The sequence below is a fragment of the Lathamus discolor genome, chromosome 1, assembly GCF_037157495.1.
Source record: "Lathamus discolor isolate bLatDis1 chromosome 1, bLatDis1.hap1, whole genome shotgun sequence".
In the NCBI taxonomy this organism is placed as follows: domain Eukaryota; kingdom Metazoa; phylum Chordata; class Aves; order Psittaciformes; family Psittacidae; genus Lathamus; species Lathamus discolor.
The window spans coordinates 28,809,260-28,831,083 of NC_088884.1; the positions used below are offsets into that span (position 1 = coordinate 28,809,260).

The 21,824-nt window shown below is 41.3% G+C and overlaps 2 protein-coding genes across 7 annotated transcripts in view; one reads left to right on the plus strand and one right to left on the minus strand.

The window, feature by feature from the left end:
• The window catches only part of DUS4L (dihydrouridine synthase 4 like), a 39,506-nt gene extending 24,380 nt beyond the window's left edge, over positions 1-15,126 (minus strand). Inside the window, exons 1-7 of one of the 4 annotated variants that reach the window (XM_065665990.1) lie at positions 15,026-15,123; positions 14,186-14,314; positions 13,818-13,939; positions 12,341-12,458; positions 10,427-10,549; positions 9,271-9,497; positions 1,064-1,166 (exon numbers count right to left, since the gene is read on the minus strand). In XM_065665990.1, the coding sequence (XP_065522062.1) occupies positions 1,064-1,166; positions 9,271-9,497; positions 10,427-10,549; positions 12,341-12,458; positions 13,818-13,939; positions 14,186-14,292 (800 nt within the window). In that variant the 5' untranslated portion in view covers positions 14,293-14,314; positions 15,026-15,123. Of the gene's footprint in view, positions 1-1,063; positions 1,167-1,553; positions 1,695-6,298; positions 7,708-9,270; positions 9,498-10,426; positions 10,550-12,340; positions 12,459-13,817; positions 13,940-14,185; positions 14,315-14,704; positions 14,990-15,025 lie in introns of those variants that run through there. The other 3 variants (XM_065665961.1, XM_065665971.1, XM_065665981.1) reach the window with 3 other exon arrangements.
• Positions 15,095-21,824, plus strand: part of COG5 (component of oligomeric golgi complex 5) — a 185,914-nt gene continuing 179,184 nt past the window's right edge. For all 3 annotated transcript variants that reach the window (XM_065665918.1, XM_065665921.1, XM_065665922.1), the window contains exons 1-5: positions 15,095-15,219; positions 16,105-16,244; positions 17,229-17,286; positions 20,364-20,418; positions 20,503-20,572. In XM_065665918.1, coding sequence (XP_065521990.1) covers positions 15,153-15,219; positions 16,105-16,244; positions 17,229-17,286; positions 20,364-20,418; positions 20,503-20,572 — 390 coding nt within the window. In that variant the 5' untranslated portion in view covers positions 15,095-15,152. The remainder of the gene's footprint in view (positions 15,220-16,104; positions 16,245-17,228; positions 17,287-20,363; positions 20,419-20,502; positions 20,573-21,824) is intronic.

A 21,824-nucleotide genomic window follows, 5' to 3' on the forward strand; every position in this document is an offset into this window, starting at 1 on the left:
ACTCTCTACACAGCAAGGCTTTGTTCCAGGTTTTGTTCCTGAAAGTATTACAGTAAAGGCTACATTTTTCATCCTAAATATGAATTTAAATTTAAAAATGCAGAAAGCAAAGACATCATGCTTTTTTACACAACACAAAGTGGATTTTTTTTTTTTAAGCTTTAAGGTTTCATCCTTTTTTTTGTGGTTTTGTTTGGTTTTTTAAGATTTACTAGTTTTCTGGAAAGAAATCATAACCATTTCTCTTGCCTCTTGCAGAGAAGCTAGCTTTATTTCCCATATAGAAATAAAAGTAACATTACCAAATTTGAAGAGCTACTTACAGGAAACAAGGTAACACAGTAAGCCAGGCCTTTGCATACAATCAGAATAATTAACACATTTTGTTTCTTCCCTTACTAAGAGCACTTATTTTACAAGAATGATTATTTTTCTTGGTGTTCGTGTCACGTTCCACAAATGTTATCTTATTAAGCTACATACAAATTTACAGAGGGCTTTATTTCGGTATTTCTGAAGCATTTGCATCAAGCTGAAGTCCACATTTTTTTTAAACACGCGATCACAAGTTTCCTACAGCCCTTACACACGCTATAATGTTGCTAGCTTTGAATATCAGATATGTCTCTTCTGTCTTCAGCACCCACACTGCCTAGCATATACCACAAGGCTGCAAAGCGGCTCCTCACAAACTTGACAAACAACTCCTAGAGAAGCCGCGCTGTACCCTCATTTCCTGCTGAGCTCACAGCACGGGAAGCCAGATGTCCTGTATGCTGGCTTCTCCAAAAACCCCGGAGAGAAGAGGTCCCACTTGCTGATGCAAGCAATGGGGCTCATCCTGGGCACCCTGGCTGCTGTTGGGATGAATCAGCAGTGTGTAAAAAACAAACAACACTCTTCAAAAGAGGCTTATGGCTCTTGAGACTCCAGATGCTCAAGACCCAAACAGTAGTCTTTCAGTTCAGGTCACAACTAGTTTAACGAGCAACAACAAAAGTGTAAACGAGACCCAAGCCGGCGAGAAGACAGAGCTGGGGTTGCCAGCACACTTAAGTCCTACCTCAGCGGAGAAATAAACGGCAGGCACAGCACCAGGATCACTCCTATTTCACCGTACAGGAAGGCGGCAACTGCCGTCCACTGAAAAGTCATGGTCCCGAGGCCTGCGGAGGAAGAGGCGGCTCAGGCGGGCTCTGACACCCCGCCGCCGGCAGCTCCTCCGCGCACCGGCTGCCTCGCACTGGGCCACGGAGTTTCAAAGGGAAACACCTCAATGTAACTTAACCGCAGGCTCGGGGTGTGTGTGTGCGTCCCTGCACCCACTGCCCGTCCCGAACCAGCCCCGGGGCAGAGCTCCTCCGCCTGCCAGGCAGCTGGGATTCTCACCGCTACCGCTACCACCACCGCCGCCGGCGCAGCCCCGCCCGTGCTGCAGGCCGATGGCTCCCTCCCGCCGCGCCCGTTCCCCCCTGCACAGCCGCGGAGGCAAGGCCTGGCCCGCCCCAGGCCCATCCCGTCCCCCCTCACGGCGGCCCGGCCTCCGCAACCACCTCAGCGCCGACGACCGGCTGAGCCAGACGGCGACGAGTCGCTAATGGGCGCGTAGCGAGACCTCCCCCAGCCGAGCGGGCCGGGGCTAGCAAAGAGTGGGCTGGACCTTCCCGCCCGCGCTGCCGGGCGGAAGCAGTGCTCGGAGGATGTGGGCCGGACCGGGGCTGAGTGACACAGCGCCCCGAGAGCCAGGGCGGGGCGGGGCGAGGGCTATGGCCCGGAGGGGGCCGCGTCCCACCTGAGAAAGGTGCGGGCGGGCTCCCCGCCCGGCGCCCCGAGGGCCGGCCTTGGCTGGCTGTCCCCCCCAGCTGCCCTCGCTCTGGTGGGGCCCGAAGCAAGACATGGAGTAGTGACCGAGTCTGACTGACTTCATTGAGGACCAGGTCTCTGTTGGAAAATGCAGGGATCTGGGGTCTTGCTGCAATCGTCCCACTGCTCAGTGACTCGAGCTTATTGGATCAGGGACTTCAGCTCAGCTTGTTATTTCTGAAGTTCAACTGAAGTACTGTGTATGTTTGTCTGTCTGTCCGTCCCCCTCCGTCCCCCTCCGTCCCCCATGCATTACAATACTATTATGTATTAAGATCCCATAAATCTGTTTTCTCCAGGAAAATAAGTCCAGTACTCATAAAGACACCATAAATACCAACCAAATAACAGCCTCCAATGCTGTCAACCAGGCATGTTTGGACCCCATGAATAAGCCAGTATTAATTCAGAAAATCCTGTTCTATCCCACTGTCCTGTGTGGTGATTTTTACCAGCACAGCGAGGCTCCAAGCACATTATTTCCATAGCTTGTTACCTATTTTCCCATTTCTTGACCATCTCTTTTGCTACCTTTGTAACTCCTGTTCTTTGCCCCTGTATAACCCTTCCCTAATCACTTTTCATTGTTGTTCCTAGTTCTGCTGTATCTGTACCTACGCTCAGTATTTCTGATACCATTACTTGGTCGGTCTTGGCCTCACGTGGCATTACTGAGATACTGATACAGTTACTGGGCACTCTTGGCCCTGTGAGTTTCTAGTTCTGAGAGGACCCACAAAACTACTCCAGTTATCTGCGTAGTTCAGTTTCTGCTGTTCAGTTGTTGTCTAATCATCCTTAACCTCTGCTGAAATCCAGCCGTGCCTCCCAGAGCTATCTGCAGCTTTTACCAGCTGCTCACACTGCTACATGTCACATCTGGCAGTTCCATGTGTCATTCATATCCAGTGTTCTGTGCTCTGATCAGTTAGCACAGGCCAGGGCCCACCCAGCAGCTCACTTGACTGCCTGCAGTCCTAACAGATCCTGCTGTGCTGCAGGTGTAAGAGGTTACTTCCCTAGCCTGGCATCACCATCCCTCTTGACACAACTACTTGCTTTTGGGAATGCTGTCCCGATTAATTTCCATCAAAATGAGACAGATTAAATGCCGTTAATAGTAGTTCTTTGTTACTCTAATCCATTGGAGCTGACACAGGGTAGGAAGTTCTTGCATAAGCAGTTTTGAGCAGAGCTGTTTGCAGCTGCTCACAATCTGAAATTGTTTACACTAAAATTTCACAGGTCTGTGGCCTGGGGATGGAGCCAGTGTGTTAACATTTTCCTAGCTGCCGCCAAGCAATGTCTGGATGAAAGGTTATATCCCAAATAATTTTTTATGCATAACAAGTAGTAGAGAGTGACACAGTGATACAGCCAGCTATTTCTATCCAATCTACACAGTGGAAACAGCTTGGGTTTTAAGAAGTATTTCTAACATGTTTTCATAAACATATTTAATCAGAAGTATAGACAAAACATAACCTCTTAGTATTTCCTGGTTATTACATTTTAGCTATTGGCCTACAGCCATTATACTTTATTTAAGCTGTTAAAATGTTATTACATACTTTCTGTCCTTTAATTCCAGAGCAGTTCCCATTTCTGAGCTGCTTACCTCTTACTAGCACTGTAAGCTGCCCTCCCAGTAGCCTAGCCTCACACTGGTAGGACCCTATTTGCACATCCCTGCTGCCAGAGACTCTGCTTTTTCAATTCAGGGGCTTTGTAAAATCTCAGATTCACTCTACGGTGACTGCTGTGCACTTCCGCTGCAGCTGGTGTGTGTTCCCCACCAACCTGGAGTGAGATCTGAGGAACAGAGAGAAGCTTCCTGCAAGCATCTGAGACCTCCCTTCTCCTGTTGAGTGCATTCTGCCGCTCTGGAAGATATTCTAACTGAAGCTGTACAAGTCTGGGCTGTCGATCTAAGGCTGCTCTATCCTACCATACGATAAATAAGACATACAATATATATAATGTCTGGCTGCTTTGGGAAAAAAACCTCACGAACCTTAAGACACTACAGCTATAAGAAATAACTTTTTCTCCCACCAGTAAGGTCACAAGGTATTCAGAAGTAGAAATACAAAACGCCTGTGTCTTAGCAGCTGGTTAGAGGACAGAAATCCGACTAATCCTCTGCTGAAGCAAAGGCAAAGTTCGAACTCGTTCCATTCTAGTTTGTCTTGTATGACAGCTTGTATGGCTTGTATAACATCATCACACACTGCATAAACCCAAGATAGAGAAGAGACCTAAGAAACAACTTACCAGTAAGGAACAGAGAAAATGGTATTGTATGGGCTGTGTGAGGGATTACTGCAGCAGGGTAAAATTTTTAAGAAAGCAGAGATATTACAAGAATATGGCATTGTTGTGCAGGGTGGCTGAACACCCTGGACAAAGAGCTGGACCAGCTGCAGGAGGCAAGGGACCTAAAATACGAAACAAAACTTTGTACCTTATCTTAGTTGCAGAAAAACATTTTAAAAATTTGAAAATTAGAAAATAGACTCAAATTTGAAAATTAGAAAAAGACTAAGTACCAGGTGACATTGTGACTAACATATAAGTGTTGAGGACCATCTTAAGAACACAATGCAGCTGCATATGTGAGGCTAACCACAAAGTGCCGGTGTAAACGGACCAAGGAGAAAAATAACGTTTGCTCCTTCATAGACTGCTTCAAACAGGAAGTTCTGGGAGCAGAAGATATCTTGTGCTTAACCCCTAGGTAGTTGTAAAAAGAAACATAGTCTGCAAGAGCCGTGATTGCTTAAGCAACAACATAGATTGCTGCATCTAATGCACATATCAGCTAGACACAATAACAAGGAAATGGTTACAAGAAATGGTGATTGAGTAACCTGTAGAGGAATATTTGTGTGGCGGGTTTTTACTGATTGTCATAACACCCTTGTAAGCTTAAAGTATATAATCAAGCGACTTTGTTAAGTAAATGATTCTGTACTGCCATGGAGTCTGTGTCATCATACACCACAGGGAAGGAATCTATCTAGTGGCCTTAAACTGGGGATGAAGATTTTCCCATATTCAAATAGCTTATAGAATAGTTAGGGTTGGAAAGGACCTTAAAATCATCTAGTTCCAACCCCCCTGCCATATTCTAGAACAATGCTGGGAGTTAAATAGCCAACTCCCATCTTTAGCAATTTATGTATATTAGAACAGTATGGCTGTTCAGAGTACAGCTATAAACTCCAATTTTGCCATTTGTTCTACATCAATACAGTGGAGTGTGTTCAGACATATACAAAATTCACAAGGGAAGAAGGCTTACAATTAATTTCATTCTTAGAAAGGGATGATAAACTTCTGTGGACTTTTATGGTGCATAACTGGCCAGATACAGCATTCTTTAATTACCAGCAATATTAACAGCAACCTAGATCTTGTACTTCAGGCAGAAATCTCTGTGACTGATCTCACACAGGCACAACAACTGCTGCCTTCAAAATCATCAAGTATTCAACTCCTAAATAGGTCAAGGTATTTCAGGTCCTCTAAAATTCACATTCCCCCCTTAAAAAGAAAAAAAAAGCCCTTTGCATTTGTGGTTTTTGATTATAATAAATAACTTTTTCTTCTCTGTTCCTTGTGGCTAATGGGACAAGTAATAGTTGCTTGTCAAATCATAAAAATCTTAAGGAAATGGTAACACAGGGCTTGGTTAGTACTTTCAATAATCCCTTTCTTCTACGTTTCAGTTGTATGGTTTTACTTTTTAATTTTGATGCAGCAGGCTGGAGGCATTTTCAGAACTGAGGAGAACTGAGTATTGCACTGTAGCTGGATGAACTTGAGGCTGGAAATTGAGCAGTCCTAAATACTATGTCATGTATTTGGGAAATAAGAACTTTTGCTGTAGAACAGGGAGCTCAGAAATTACATGATGAATATTAGTCAAGGAAAAGTGAGACATCAGAAAGAGAAGTATTAACTGCAGAAGACATTGCTGGGGGGGGGTTTCCTGGAATACAACACATAATTGTGCTCATTCAATGTCAACAAAAAATTACAATCCAGAAGGGTGAAAAAAACAGTTGTCTGAAGGAATGGAGAACCTATTGCACCAAAAAAGGTTGCAGAGATTTTGTCAATTAGCCTACTATAGCAAAGCATGTCTGTAGTTTTCCATCTGTTAACACATCAGGAAGGTGACCATATTGGAAGTTATGTAACTCCACTGTCTTAAAATAGTGAACTAGACTTGATGACCCAGGTTGTGCCTTTCAAACTTATGTTCATATGCCTAAAGCAGACATATCCATTATGAAAAATGATCTTTTATGCAACTGAATTAAAAATTTGTAAGTATTTTGATATTTACATGATTTGGGGAGTATCGACAAAAGCAAACTCCCCTCCCCCAGGTTGTCATAATTTATAGTGTAATAAAAAATAAGTACAATTGTATAGAAAACCAAGTAATTTATTGAGAAAATTTAGCACTATTCACTTGTATATTCACAGAAGTCTCAGAGGCAGAAAATGAAGCAATTTCTGGTATGAATTTCTGTGTAAACTTTGAAAGAAAACAAATTATTTGATTACAAATAATTGTACCGTACAGATTTGTGAAATTTCCCTTGCAGAACAAGTGCAGCTGGTGTGCAATGTTATTATCTTGTTCTAATTTTCACTATTTCCCTCCTATACAAGGACTCAAAGCCAAGTGGCTGTCATGCTTTGATAGGCAACATACCAGCAGGCAAAAAGGACTTCAAGAGCCCCACTGAGAAAATCTGTCGGCTTTTCTTTGACCTATAAAGTTCTGTTTTGGTAGATGACAGGGATTTAATATTTTATATAATCATTATCTAATAAATAAACAAAACTGAATTTAGTTAGGTTGAACTTTCAAGTCTTGTATTTTAGATTCAGCTATGTTTGTACATTGAGATAGATTAAGCTACCTCTCCATTTTACTCTTTTCTTCCTTCCATCATCATTTATCTATTCCAGGTTTCTTCTGCTATATGAAGTGTGGAATTTTTCAGAGTTGTAAGTAAGTGTAGAAAGTTTTAGTTTGCAAAAGCAATATCTAATTTAAAAGAGGATACTGTGCTGGGCTTCAAGGCCTCAGAGTCTTTTAAGCTTGAAACATCTATTCAAATTTAAAAGTACAGCTTGGTCAGATGAGGCAAAAACTTCTACAACTGCTCCCTTTGTATTCTTTTGGTTTGAAATTCTTGGTATTATTTTTAAGTAGTCCTGATTTTAGGAGGTTTTATGTAAGAAAGGCCCTAGTTTTGCAAACACTGCTATATGCAATTGGTGAAAAAAGAAATTAAAATTACTGGAGTATTACAATAATCAATCCTCTGTGTAGTAGTGCATTGGAAAGAGAATTCCACATTTGGGCAGTCTGGACTATTTTCTAGAGTGAAAAATGCTGACATAAAAATACTAAAAATATAAAGTATCACCTTGATCAGAATGCTATGCTGTGTTGAAAATACTTACTCAGTATAGGAATGTGACAAAAAAGTAGAAACACAATTAAAAATTTAACAATGTATCGATAATTGCAAAAATACAGGTTCATATAGAACTAAAATACCTTCTGTTATCACAAACCATAATGGTCATTCAGATAATCTAGTACTGCTGAAGTACTTGATAAAACATTAAAAACTTTCTTTTCTTGCTTTGAAGTTATGCGTTCCATCATGTACATTAAGTGATGGTGAAAACACGTAAAAGGAGTTCCAAGCTCAAGAGCAATGTCAACCCAGTCCTGGATGCACTTCAAAGGTGTCTCTTCATATCCTGCAAACATCGCTGGATTTGCTAAGAGTCCTCTAGCCACCATTACACCTTCAAATTGGAAATTAAAGCAGTAAGTTACATTAAATTTTACATTAAATTTTTCTGTAGGTTTTTTATAGCACCCCCTTAGGACAACCATCCAAAACTTACAAGCAAGTAATGGGAGAACAACAGGGATAGGTATTATAGCTGTACTGGAGAAACACATTTAGCAATCTAAATCTCAGAGTACCTACACCTGTCAACACATTCTACTTGATGATGTCTCCAGATGGATCCCTCCAGAATTGCAAAATGAAGCCCAGGACACAGGAGCCCTGCTTCCCTACTTTGAAACTGCAACTCAATTGTATTTTGGTTATGTTTGCTACGCACATACAAACTTGCCTTTTTAACATAATATTACAATGGAAAGATGCAATTTAGCTGATTTTGCTGACCTATAACCCTTCTTCCAGTAAGAGCTTGATGTCTCAATTATATAAATCTCAGGGTTCTTGATCTGCAGTAAATCCTTCTGAGCAAGCCAGTGTATTTGCAACTGTAACCCCAAATTGTCAGATAAACCCATACAAGTTCTATTGTAATTTTTCTGTGATTAAGGGATTGTTTTCCTGCACTGTCAACATACAACCTACCACACTGAGACTTTTCTTAAAAGAGAGGAAGATAAAAAATGAAAAATTTCTTTCACTATTGTACATGACAGAAAAAAGCCTGGGAATTTATAATTTTGTTATTGAAGGTCAACTGGGCTATGAAAAGATTCTTTTCTGCTACGTATTTCCTTCCTGCTTTGTATTTTGGGGGGGCGAGTCACTGTAGCAGCATAGAGTTTGGTTCAACTGGTCTCTGCTGTTGTTATTAAACACCAGTAGTGTCAAAAGAAACGTGCCACATGAACTTTTGTTTATGACACTAGCTACTCATCTCTGTCCTGTTGTTCTCTAGCTGAAAGACCAAAGTGTGTAGATACAGGTCCCCTCTTCAAAACATCTACTGAATTTCTGTATTGTCTTGAAATTACAAATGGTTTCAAGAATCTGCTGTGACTGAGTAACTGCAGGGCAATCCTGCAAAAAATCCTCAAATTTTACCACTGAAGTGTAGAACAAGATAAACACACAGATAGGAGAGTGCAATACCTCACTGTGTCCTTGAAGGTAACCATCTTAACTGTCAAATATCTGCCTTAAGAATAGTTCATTTTCCCACCATATTCTTATGGTGAGAAATCTGACCCTATGTGCACGAAGTAGAGATTTCCAAGTGGAAGTTCACAGCTCTTTAAAAGATGTTCAGCTCCATAAAGAGATAGACTGCATGTCTGAAGGTCTCCCTGAACTCCACTACTGAGTGATGAGATAGCATAATTAAGCAAAGAGCTTTTGTAATTTGCCTTGGAAATCATTATTTATAGCTTTGAATAGCAGTGCTCTAGTGCATTTACAAGTGATTCTGTTTATGATTTTTAGAAGGCATCTAAAACACCCTTCTTCATTTGTCTCCTCAAAGAGTGTAAAGCGCTCGAATCATGTCCTACATATAGCTAAAGTAAATACTTTAAAATCTCATTTATAAGTTTACTTAGAAAACAGTGTTTAATCTTACCATCCGCTCCTGTAAAGTGATGAACTTTTTCAGCATCTCTTAAAGTTCTAATGTCTCCATTAGCCACAATAGGAATAGACATGCTTTGTTTAATTATTTTAATTGCATCATAATGTACAGGCTGATGTCTTTCTTCTGCACTTCTCCCATGTACTGTAATCCATGAAACTCCAGTTGCTTCAGCTTTTTGACACAAGTCAACTGTTCTTCTTAAGTCCTCGTGGATCCTACAATTCCACAGAATGAAAACATTAGATAGTAAGTTACCTTAACTGTATAAAATGCTGTCCTCCATAAGGAGGAATTATCACAGATTTGTATAAATAACTATAAATAAAGAAAATATTACTGTTGGAAGATAATGAGGTTTGGTTTGTTTGTTTTAATAAAGACATATGAGTTTAATGTGCAAAACCCACTATTTATCATTTCCAAATTACATCACATCTCTGAAATATACATGATAAATTTTACAGAGATTGAACAAGGGTGTCCAAAAGATTCTAAACCAAACATCATTATTTTGCTTACTTTGCGGGGGAAAAAAATAAATTATAGTAGTTCCTCTTTCCTAAAATATTGGAAACAGTGTTGAAACTTAACTGGGAAATATACAAAAGCCATATGGGATGTATGAATATGGGATAAACAGTGGAAGTGGTACAAAGCAATGCAAAGCAACAGTTTACAGAAGGGAAGCAGGATGTGCTCCTTACAGCAGATGTGGGGACTAGCTCCCAGTTTTGTTACCCTTCCCTTTATAGTCAGCAGCAAACGTGGCTCTGGCCTCCAGCAGCTCACGAAGTAAATCCTTGTGATGATACACACTATGTGTTGCTTTTCTTTTATGGAACCATGAACCTTCTAACTTGTACTTTCATATCAGCTGGACTGCAAGAAAACTCTTAGCATCCAGTATGTTACCTGAATAAGCAGTCAAAGCCTGTGCTGGTTCTACTATCTAAGTCTGGATTACTTTTCCCAAATATTCTTTCATCTGGGGTCAAAAAAGTCTCAGCAGTCTTCACATGTAAGGTAAATATTATAAGTGTAATATTACATTAACAGAATTACATATAGTGTACTTGTTATATGAACGTTTCTTAAAAAAAATAAAAAGATTATTCCATGTATCATGAACATCACTTAGATCTACCTTATTTTAATAGATACCGAAAATCTTGGTTTGTCGATCTGATTCCGTACATGTCTCACCATATCCTGAACAAGCTCTGGTTTATTTATTAAGCAAGCACCATAACCTTCTGCCATCGCCCACCTTTAAAAGAAAAAGAACATGTGTATTCCACATTTGAAAAAATGCAGATCAATTTCAGTCAGATACATTGGTTTTGTTCCTTACAACCTTCAGAATGTGTGGCTGAGTAGACCGAGATAGTACTGGCTGTAGATCAATGATTCATTTGCAGTTTGGCACCAGCTTTTAGATCTCGGTTCAGTCTCCATTTGGACAAGTTACTCATCTCTTTCAGTTCAATTTTCTGTCCACAAAATGGATTCACAAGGAAGATAAATTAACATTTAATCAACAGTGGTTTACAGTGTAGATGTCATAGCAGCCTTCCAGTACCTGAAGGGGGCCTACAGGGATGCTGGGGAGGGACTCTTCATCAGGGACTGTAGTGACAGGACAAGGGGTAACGGGTTCAAACTTAAATGGGGGAAGTTTAGATTGGATATAAGGAGGAAATTCTTTCCTGTTAGGGTGATGAGGCACTGGAATCGGTTGCCCAGGGAGGTTGTGAGTGCTCCATCCCTGGCAGTGTTCAAAGCCAGGTTGGATGAAGCCTTGTGTGGCATGGTTTAGTGTGAGGTGTCCCTGCCTATGGCAGGGGGGTTGGAACTAGATTATCTTGAGGTCCTTTCCAACCCTAACTATTCTATGATTCTATGATTCTATGTTTTCCCCTCCATCGGGTCATGGATTTCTTCTAAGCTGAAAATTACTTTGGATTGAAAAGGGAGATTTTTGAAGTGTAGGGAAGGATCTGAGTTCAATAATATTCTGTCCTCCCTCAGCTGCAAAACACCTTATTTTGATTGGCATGAAATAACCTTTACTTCCACTTAAAAGCAACAGGTTTTTTCTCATATATTTTTTCTTATAAAGGCAGATTAAGTGCACAAAGTTTTGTTATTTTGAAAATAGCATATGCAAGAAACAAAGGATTCAAATGTAAGCATATATTTTTGTCCTAAAAGGAACTTATAGTTTGGCATACTTAACTGTAGTTAGCTTAGAAAAAAAATTACATTTCCATTCTGAAGTCTCAGATCTCTACAGAAAAGACTTTTCTCAAATACTGTAATTTTAAGTCAAGACAACCTAATTAGAATAGACAAGTATCGGCACCGTAGTATTATCTTTTGCTTTCCTTTATTTGAGGTCTTCACTAAGAAAAAGGCTGCCTGACAAGCATGGAATAAATGGCTCTCAATTGAACCAGTTAGCAAGAATCTTCATTTGTGCATTACTACTCTGTTTCACTGTCAAGACAAAATCTTCATTAATTTAAGAGGGAAGTAGATCACTAATTCGTTGTACTTATAAACCTAATAAAAGATGGAAGAAATTCTTTTCAGCACTTCCTGAATAATGTAATCTGTGTAATTATATTTTAGAGACTATCCTTCACTTTCAGAAGTCTGAGACATCAGGGACTTGGCTCATTATTTTGGCAATTGCCACATCACTTCTCAAAACACTCTCCAAATTATTTGCAGCAAGCTGGTTCTGGTAATGCATATTTAACAGCTGCTGAGAAGGAATGGACACTTCACTTCTTAAGCCAATACTCAGTATTTCAGAAATGAAAAAAGGCAGGTTGGCAAATACACCTGGTTTTCCCAGTTTTACCATGGTGACAGGCATCTTAGAACATTCAGAACAGTGTCTTGCCACATAGACATTTTTGACAGGTTAAAAAGCTCTTTCTCTCTCAAAGTCTATTTTTAAATTAAGACAGAAATGACTATGAAAAGGAAGACCAGCATTCTTTAATCTCAAATTATTTCACCATTATTTCACCGAGCTTTTTCAAATCTTTACCTCTGAGGACAGCCACAGTTTAGGTCTATTCCATCTGCAAAAGGACAGACGATACGGGCAGCATCACACAAAAGTTGTGCTTCTTTAGCAGCAAACTGAACAATCAATGGATGATCACCTACTCCAATGAAAAGGTACTTGGAGATTAAAGAAACAAACAACACCCAACACCCCCCACCCCCCGATAATAATAATAAAAAATAACAAATTCTTAAATTCATGGATTGTCTGGCTATGGTCCTGGGCAACCAGCTTCAGGTGACCCTGCTTGACCAGGGGGCTGGCTAAGAGGACCTACACAGGTCCTTTCAAACTTGACTATTTTGTGACTCTCTGAGCCCTGGGTCACAAATAAATAGAGGTAGCCGGCTAGTGGTTACTAGATGAGTACACCTATCGAGAGAGGTAGGAATTCAAACAAACGTATTTGTCCTAGACAGTTGCTGGCTCAACATATAAATTTTCTGACTGAAACTGGTCAGATGCTCATCTTTCACAAACATGGTATACGAAATTAAGTATTCTCCATTTTTCAGCAGTCTTCATGCTTCTCCTCCTGGCCTGTCCCTTCTTGTCTGCATGCTGCCCCTTTGCTGTGCTGACATGGCTGGCTGTCTTGCCAGGTAGGAAACTTGCTTAGCTAAACAACACACAAGCTCTTCCCTTCCTTATCCTAGCCCATCTCTTTCTTCTTCTGTGCCAACATAGCCGATTTTTATCCACAGTGGGATATGCAGAGTTGGAATGAGAACACAGGGGCAGAGGCAGCTTTAGCAGCTTTGTCTCAAGTGGGAAATCAAAGTGTCCGTAATCCTCAGTTCGGGTCTGCTGAACCATTTGTGATTCACTAAAACTCCTGCAGAGAGCCAGATGGTCATCTGGACCATGCTCTCCTCTTTTACAGCTACTGCATTACATTAAAAGCATCTAAAAATATGTCAGTCTTAGGGTTAGGGTAATAAACTCAGCAATAAAACTCTAGTGGCAGCAAAAGAAGTGTGTTCCAGGGTGGCTGTTGTTTGGAGACTGGTTCGGCATTGGTCTTTTAGTGCTAGGTGGGAAGTGATGGCCTTTGCATCAGTTGGTCTTTTTTTTCCTCCTTCTTTCCTTCACTTATTAATCTATCTTTATCTTGACCTATGAGTTCTCGCTTTTGTTCTGTTCTTTCTGTTCTCCCCCTGTGCTACTAAGAAGGTAGAGAAGGAATAAGTGAACAGCTGTGTGGGTGTTTGATGGCCACCTATGTTTGGTCAACCCACCACAGATCTCAGTTTTCCACTATTCCGTTTGACACACTGTCAATGGAATGTGTTTACTTTCACCTAGAACATTTCTATGGTTTTATAATCAATCAGATACAGTATAACAAACTGCTAATGGATGTCAAACTGTGTGACAGACTTCATTCATTTGGCCAATTTAGCTTATCACCATGTAAAACATTCTGACAAGGCAACAGTTTATTAAAAAAAAATACCTTTATTGGTTGTGAATTCGCTGTCCCTCGCTTTTGCAGATCTCACAAAATCAGATGCTACTATCATTGGCGTGTAACATAAATCACAACTGTATTTCCTAACCAGGGTTCTGAAAGCCAACCTGCAGGCACGTGAAAATCAAAAAATAAATAGTAGAGCCATTTTCCTGACTAGCTGCTCTAAAACGCTGTTCTGACATGCCGTACTCTGGGGATGTCTAATATTATCATACGATCAAATACATCCCACATCTGTCTGTCTTAAATAACTGAAGGAAAAAAATGTAATAATCCCTGTGTTTTACAGTCAAGATAAACTTCCTCACAGAACATACACTGAAAATGTAGCTGACGTGACAGTTACTTACTTGGAATAGCGGACCATGGGGGCACATACTTTTACAACTTGCCCAGAATGAAACAAATCCATGGGATCTCTCAGTTGGCATTCTTTAGTTTCTATGTCACCAATCATGTATAATTAATCTTTTTAACATCTGGGAAAACAAGCAGTGTTTGAAACAGAAGTCATTCAGCTATTTCTGACAGGCCATGCAGCAGCTTGCTTTCCAGAAGAGCATCCTGAAAGCAGGCCCTCGCAGAGTGCTGTAACAAGCTTTTTGCCACAGCCAGCTGCTGAGCACCGGCCCCGTTGTACTCTGCCATCCCCACGCGGTATCGCCCCCGTGTTTTCATTCACAGAATCACGCACTGGTTTGGGTTGGAAGGGAACATAAAGATCACCCAGTTCCAACCCCCCGCCATGGGCACGGGCACCTTCCACTAGAGCAGGCTGCTCCAAGCCCCTGTGTCCAACCTGGCCTTGAACACTGCCAGGGATGGGGCAGCCACGGCTTCCCTGGGTAACCATGCCCACCAGGGCTCACATCTCGCTCGGGCTGTGAGGGGAGGCTCCCAGCCACCCCTCAGCGCAGGGCCGGCTCCAGGCAGCCCCTTCCCTGCCTCACGGAGGAAGATTTTCCTCATGCCAGGCGACGGCCACCCCTGCTCCAAGCCCGCTGCCTCTCGTCTCCCGCTACAGGCCCGGCTCCCTCCTCCCCTGCCCGCACGGCGGGGGCTGCGGCCCGACCGCCGCGGCCTCAGCTCGCTCTCGGGTGCGGATGCCTGCGGGGCTCGGAGGTGCGGGCCCTGCGAGCCGCCTCCCGCCCCGCTCCCCGCGGCCCGCCCCGGCCCGGCCCCACGCTCACCACGTGCGCCAGCACCCCGCCGCCGCCCCGCCGCTCCCGGGCCGGCCCCGCACCGTCGCGCGCTTTCGCCATCATCGCTGCGCGCCGCGGCCGGGGAGTGACGCGCGGGCTCCCGGCACCTGCCAGCATGGAGGAGGCGGGGGCAGGCGGCGGCGCGGCCCCGGCTCCGGCCCTCGCAGAGCTGCTGGCGGACGGTGAGGCGCGGCCCTCGGCGGCGGCTGGGGCGGCTCGGCGCGGAGGGGTGCGGGGTAGCTCCCGGCTGGGACCCCGGCGTCGGGACCGTGCCGGGGTCCCCTCTGCCGGCGGCCGGGGAAGGCGTAGGGTCCTTCGCTAGGACGGGCAGCGCCGCGGAAGGGGCGGCGGTGCTCGGAACGCGGCGAGCAGGGCGGTGAACCCCCCCCCCGCTGTCAAGTCACGGGAAGTTTCGGCCGGCTCCGGGGAGCGACCCCAGCCCTCCCGGTGGGGAGCCCTCCGCTGAGGGCCGAGGGTCCCGGTGGCGGGGCCGTGCGAGGTGGCGTGTTGCTGCTGAAGGGAGAAGGAGTGCACAGGAAGGAGAGGTGAAGGCGCTCGGTAATACCGCTGTATGGAAGCTCGGGTATTGCTTCCCCCAGAGTCTCCCTCGCAGTATCATCTCTTAATGCACTGTTTTATGAAGCAGTGCCCTTATAAGAGCCCGGAGTGGTTTCATGAAGTTGAGTCTCATGCCACTTGGATCCTCAGTGTTATTCGTGTCTGTGTTTGATTATGGGTGCGATCTCAACAGCCTCTCCCTAGTTGCACTGTGAAGTTTGAAGAAGTTATAGATACTTTTTAGTGTATTCTACTCAAGAAAAGGCAATGCGGAGTAAAGGTATGAGAGTCTTTATTTACAAAAAAACCCCAACCTAGTCATCAGCTCCAAACTTGTTTCTTTTGCTAGTGGTTTCTTCTGAAATTGGTGTCACGTTTGTATTGTGTGATACAGAGAACATAAGCTGTTATGTTTGGAGAAATTGAGGGTCAAAGAACTGTGTGCTTTGGGTCTAGAAATATTATTTAACTGTTCTGAAGTGTGAAAGTAAAATCAAAATGTTTTTCAGAATGTTACGCTGACTTCTTCAGAGAAGACTTTGATGTGAAAGCTTATACTTCCCAGTCTATCCATCAGGCTGTGATAGCTGAGCAACTGGCAAAACTTGCCCAAGGTATTAGTCAGTTGGATAAAGAGCTTCATTTACAAGTAAGTTTAAAGCAGACCAGTTATTTTGGGGTGGTTGATATAAACTTGTCAAAAGCTTAGTAATCTTATGATATTGTTGCTTCTGAAATTGCCCAGTGTACTCCACAAGCAGTAACTAAAGGTACAGCTTGGAGCAAAACTAGTAGTGAATCTGATACTTAACTTAGTTAAGCCCACTCTTTATACCCCTTACCAAGAAGCCATATGCTGCTTTTAGTTTCTGCAGCCTATTTCTGTATGCATGGAGGTTCTGCTCTTCCTTGTAAGGATGTTCCCTGACTCCTTCCAAATGATCATGTCAGTTATTAGAAATACTGGCCTGTGTTTTGGGATGACAACTGTGATGAAACAAGGATTGATTTAACTTGTATCCTTTCATCCTGTGATGGAGGCTAGGCTCTCAGACTTACCTTTAGTGGGGCAGCTATAACCTATGCTAACACATCTCCACACCTTCAGGAAGGCTTTTGAGTTTGGATAATAGAAGGGTTTTTGGTAAAATCTGCACAGACACCACAGATCCACAGTGCGCCTTGCAGTGAGAATGCATGCTAAGTGAGCTGTTTCAAAACCTTCTTCCTCCCTCTCCCTGTTCAGTTAGTAAATTCTTTGGGAACTAGTATCTAAATGTCATAAATAGAAAATATTAATAATCTGAGTATAATTATTACTATGTGATTAATAAGCTTAAAATTACAATTGTTATTACCTATTGCAGCGTGTTGAAGTGTGATTGCTCTGCTGGCTCTAAGATGTCAGCTGTGCTGTAGTTACTGACCCTCTTCCTGTTCTGAGCTTGTTGCTTTGTGTTCTGAAACCGTGTATCTTTAAAGTGTGGCTGCTTTTTCCTGTGTCTGCCTAATGTAGGGTGGATGAAATACTTTAATGCCCAATGTAGGAATGATGATGATGTATTGATATTCCTTTCAGGCACGCATCCCCATTTTTTTGTGTTGATTGATTTTTTTTTTTTTTTTTTTTAAGGTTGTTGCAAGACATGAAGACCTGTTGGCCCAAGCAACCGGAATTGAATCCCTGGAAGGTAAATTATGTTATCCTATGCTTGCTACTTGTTACAATGGAGGAAACACTGTTAATACCTCTGCAGGAAATGCCATTCACTACCAACTTCGGCCCCTGACGTTAAGGTTGCAGATCTGAGGAGTAACGTGGCAGCTTTATTTTTTTTGATGTCAGTAGATGGAGCTCCAGGGAGAAGATTTCGCTGTTACTTCTGTGGAGTTAACTACTTCATAGGAAAACATACTTCGATAGTCAGTTCGAAGCAACTTTAGCCATTAAGTCGTTTTGACCTTTTAATGTATTTTTCTGAATAAGCCTAATTTTGTTGCAACATTAGCTGATATCTGCTGCTGTAAGTACCAAGCATGTGCATGTTGCCTATGCATGTGTTGCGTAGTTTGCAAGTCTTAACACATAATCTGAATTGCATTGGGATATTTTTTTTCCTCGAAGGGGGCTATTAAGTTAAATACATACCTCTATGTTATTGTACTGTTTGGGATCTGGATTTTAATATAAACTGCAGACTTTCAAAGGCCTTACTTACAAACAATTGAATCTGTATAGAAACATAGTTGCAATATTTTGTTCTTGTGTAAGGAGCTCATCAAGCCTGGCATTCTGCTCTTTGCCACTTGCTGGGAACTTCTTGGTTTTTCTTCAGAAAAGTATATTTACCTCTATAACATGATAATTTGCATATACTATGGGATTCAAGCATATACCCTTTTCCCTTTAATTTTGTAACTTGCTAAGTATTTTATGTATTCCTCCTTCTTCCAGGTTTTGGCATAACTAGAGAATTTCTGGTTACTGACAGTTATAGTATCTCCTTAGTCTTTGGAACTTGCTGGATACAGTATTTGATAGCATTTGCATACAGCTATAAAAAGAAATAAAAGCTTATTTAATCTAGCAATTGTAGCTCCTGAATAGCTTTTTGGACAGTTGGGAAATTAAGCATACAAAGACTGGAGTCTGTGTTCACCCTCCAAATAAGAGGTAGATTGGAATCTATAGTTAATCTTGTGATTAATAAATACGATCTTCACCAATTTGTGCTCAGTGGAATGTTGTTTCGTGAAATCATGGTTGTCTCTGAAGGCATTCCTTCCTAAAATTGCTCTGAGGAAAGAATAAAGTACTTCAAAACAGCTATTCAGTTATAAAATATGTCTGTAAAGTAGGTGTGGTAAATAATGCATGTTTTACAGTTAATAACCTGAAGTAAAAATAAAATCTAATTCTCAAATTTATTGAATTGTCTTCATTTACTTAGCACTATGATGTTTAAGAGGCCATTTCTGTGGGTGAGGGAAGGACAAGCGTGCAGAGGTTCTAACCTGAAAAGTATTTGTTACTTGAGACATCAGTAGGAACTTCAGTCTGCAGTTGCCAAGAAAATCAAAAGTCTAGGCAGATGTTTCAGGTTTTGCAAAGAAACACTTGAGTCAGGTTTCAGGAGAGGAAGAAAGATGGATGTCAGTAAAAATTTTAATTATGAACTTGGAAACACATAGCTCTTGGTATGTTTATCAAGAAAGGTAGCAGCAGAAGATTATGGAGCTGATTCACAGCACTCACAGTCATTTGGATGTGTGAAAGTGAATCTAATTGAACATTTCAAATTGACACACCCAACTTGTAGCATCCTTTTTTAGGTCTGTGTACTTTCAAAATGGTACGCTGATGTGGTATACATACTTTTTTTCTGTCCATAGGTAGCTCAATAGATACCTTGAGCTCAAGGTAGGCTAAATAATATCATCCCATATCTTATGCAGCAGATGGAGAGGGTTGATTGCCTTTTCACCCATCCTAATTCTGCCTTCTGGCAAGAGGACTGCTATATAGTTTATAGGAATGTCACAGTCATAGATGTAGTAATGTTGTGCTAATGGCCCTCCCCCCATTATTGCAATGTAGAGTAGAAAATACAGCCTATTCTGCCAACTTTTCACTGTATCTCATGTCTTCATCCTCTGAGGCGTAAGAATTGCATGCCTATCATTCCATGTATAAATGTCAGGGAACTCCTGAGTCTGTCACTAGGCCATGTTAATAATTCTGAAATATGGAGAAGATGGGAGTTTGCATATTAATACAAAATACATGAGATACAGTCCCAGTACAGGACAAGCTGAATAAAACTATTAGCAGTAGTTATGAGTGTCTTCCATCTTAGTATATCATATTGCAGTTTTATCCAATTTGATAATGACATGCTTGTAAACAGGGCTTTGCAAAAAAATGTTACATGTTTGAGAATGGCAAACAATAGCTGGAACAAAAATAATTTCATAGGCCTGGGTTGGTGTAACTTAATTAAATTCTCAGCAGGCTGATTCCATATTGCAAAAATGAGTGCTACCCTTGACTGCTTTTTAACAAGAAAAGAACAAGCATGCTTGTGGGCTTTCGTTGTACTGTTTGCCAAACTAATCTGGAACAAATGCAGTTAGGGTAGTTTGCTCTGTAATCTAAATTAGATGACCTCACAATGACATCGATGCCTTAGTTTTTGCTAAAGGTGCTTATGGACAGGAATAAAACCTAGAGATAGAATTGGTTATCTTCTCAGTCTTTGTTGGTTTCTCTGAACTATCTAGTCACTATGTTAAATAAATAGTGTTAAATAGGTTGTACCATTTTTGTATGTCATGTTCAGGTGTTTGTATCAGGTTATACCTTTGACCAGCAGCCCTGATCATCATTCTCTTAGAAAGTAACATACTCTAAATGTTACTTGAAACTTAATGTATAATGGATTTCAGAGTGATATTTCTTCTGTAGGTTTGTGTTCTCTATCAATAAGTTTTCCATAACATTTAGTAAGTGACCTATAACCTGCTTAGTTTGTTTCCAAATGTGCTGTGTTTCATTCCTTTCAATCTGTTTTCACATTTTGTAGTAAATTTGCTGTAAAGGGAGAAACTGTTGGTTTTTGGTTTTGGGTTTTTGGTTTGTTTTCTTTTTATTTATTTATTTATTTAATTAATTTTAGTGCTACAATAGTCTGCAGTAGTCATGATTTGAAGTATAGGCCTTCCAGTAATTGACAAGTGTTGCATGTAAAAAATGTGCTTTATTTTGCAGGTGTCCTCCAAATGATGCAGACTAGAATTGGTGCTCTACAAAGTACTGTTGATAGGTATGCCATTCAGTATGTGATTAGAAAATAGAAATTCTTATTTGTTCCATCATGTGATTTATTAATATAATTTTCTCTTCTTAGAATTAAAGTAAAAATTGTTGACCCCTACAACAAAATAGTGTCTCGCACAGCTCAGCTAGCAAAACTCCAAGTAAGTTATTTTAAAAATGTATTTAAAACTTTCTGAAAATGTATTATTTCCCAATTGTCAGACATGGGTGGGATTTTCATACTCCAGTAGCCTGTATTTCAATGTCAGTATTTCTCAGTGAAAATCATTATTTGTGTGTTTCTTCATGAGTTACTGAGAAGTGCTTTGTATTACAAAGTAGGAAATGACATTTGCACTAGCTAAGTCAGGTTTGTAGAGATGCAGAGAAGAGGGAAGGGTTATCTGAGTGCATATCAATTAAATTCTCATTACTGTTTGTGTAGTTTAGTATTTAATGTTATGGTGCTGTTGTGTAGAGAAGACACTTTTCTCCTCTGAGTTAATGATGTTTGGCTGCAGTTTAGTAAAGAGTTTGGGAATTAATTCTTTCAAAATAGTCAAGATGTAACTTGTGAAGCCAGTTGTGTTTCTGGAGTTTTATAAGCCCAGGTACGTAGCTGTTCCTGTCTTTTGAATATAAATGGAGTCTAAGTGAGAATGTAGATCTCTGTTAGAGGACAGCAGTGGGAGAGGGCTTATTACAATGGTGGTGAGATATGTGTCAAACACTTCCACTTTTAATTTTATAATAGTTGAAAACTATTCCATAGATCTTCAGGAGTCACGTAGCTGCATTCTATTCAGTTTATGGTTTGAAAACCAGCAAAATTCCAAATCAACAAGTATTTAATGAGTTATTGTTTGAACTGTTTGTCTTCACGAATTTGCCTCAACTTTGCAGAACTAGGAATTTGTCTTTTAGTACCTGATATTTGAGCTGTGGGCATACACTTAAATAGGTTGCCATCTGTGGGTGACTGCTGTTGTACAGTAGAGTAGATGTAGCTGCAAACTGTCATGCAGTTTCTGGTCTGGGGGCTGGTGGAGCAGCTGCAGTAGTCTCTCTGCTGAACTTCTATTTCCTACATTACTTTCAGTAACAGCGAAATTCAGCAGGAAGTTCTTAACATTCTGTTCAGCCAGTTTGTCCAGCTGCTTCTGTTCTTTTCAGCTCCAGCTGTTACTGTTCTTGCCACTGGGCAAAACTTCCTTAACTTCCGTGTGGCAGAATTCAGGTGCAGAATTTTTTGTTCTCTGTGGAAAGGGTTGCAGAAATTTGGGTCTAAAGATGAAGATCATTTCTGCCCTTACCTTACACAAAGTCAAACTGCAGAAGGACATCTGGGAAGAATAGTTCCTGAATTTAGGAACTGTTTCTCGGATGCTCTTGGCTTCCTCTTTACTGTAGCAG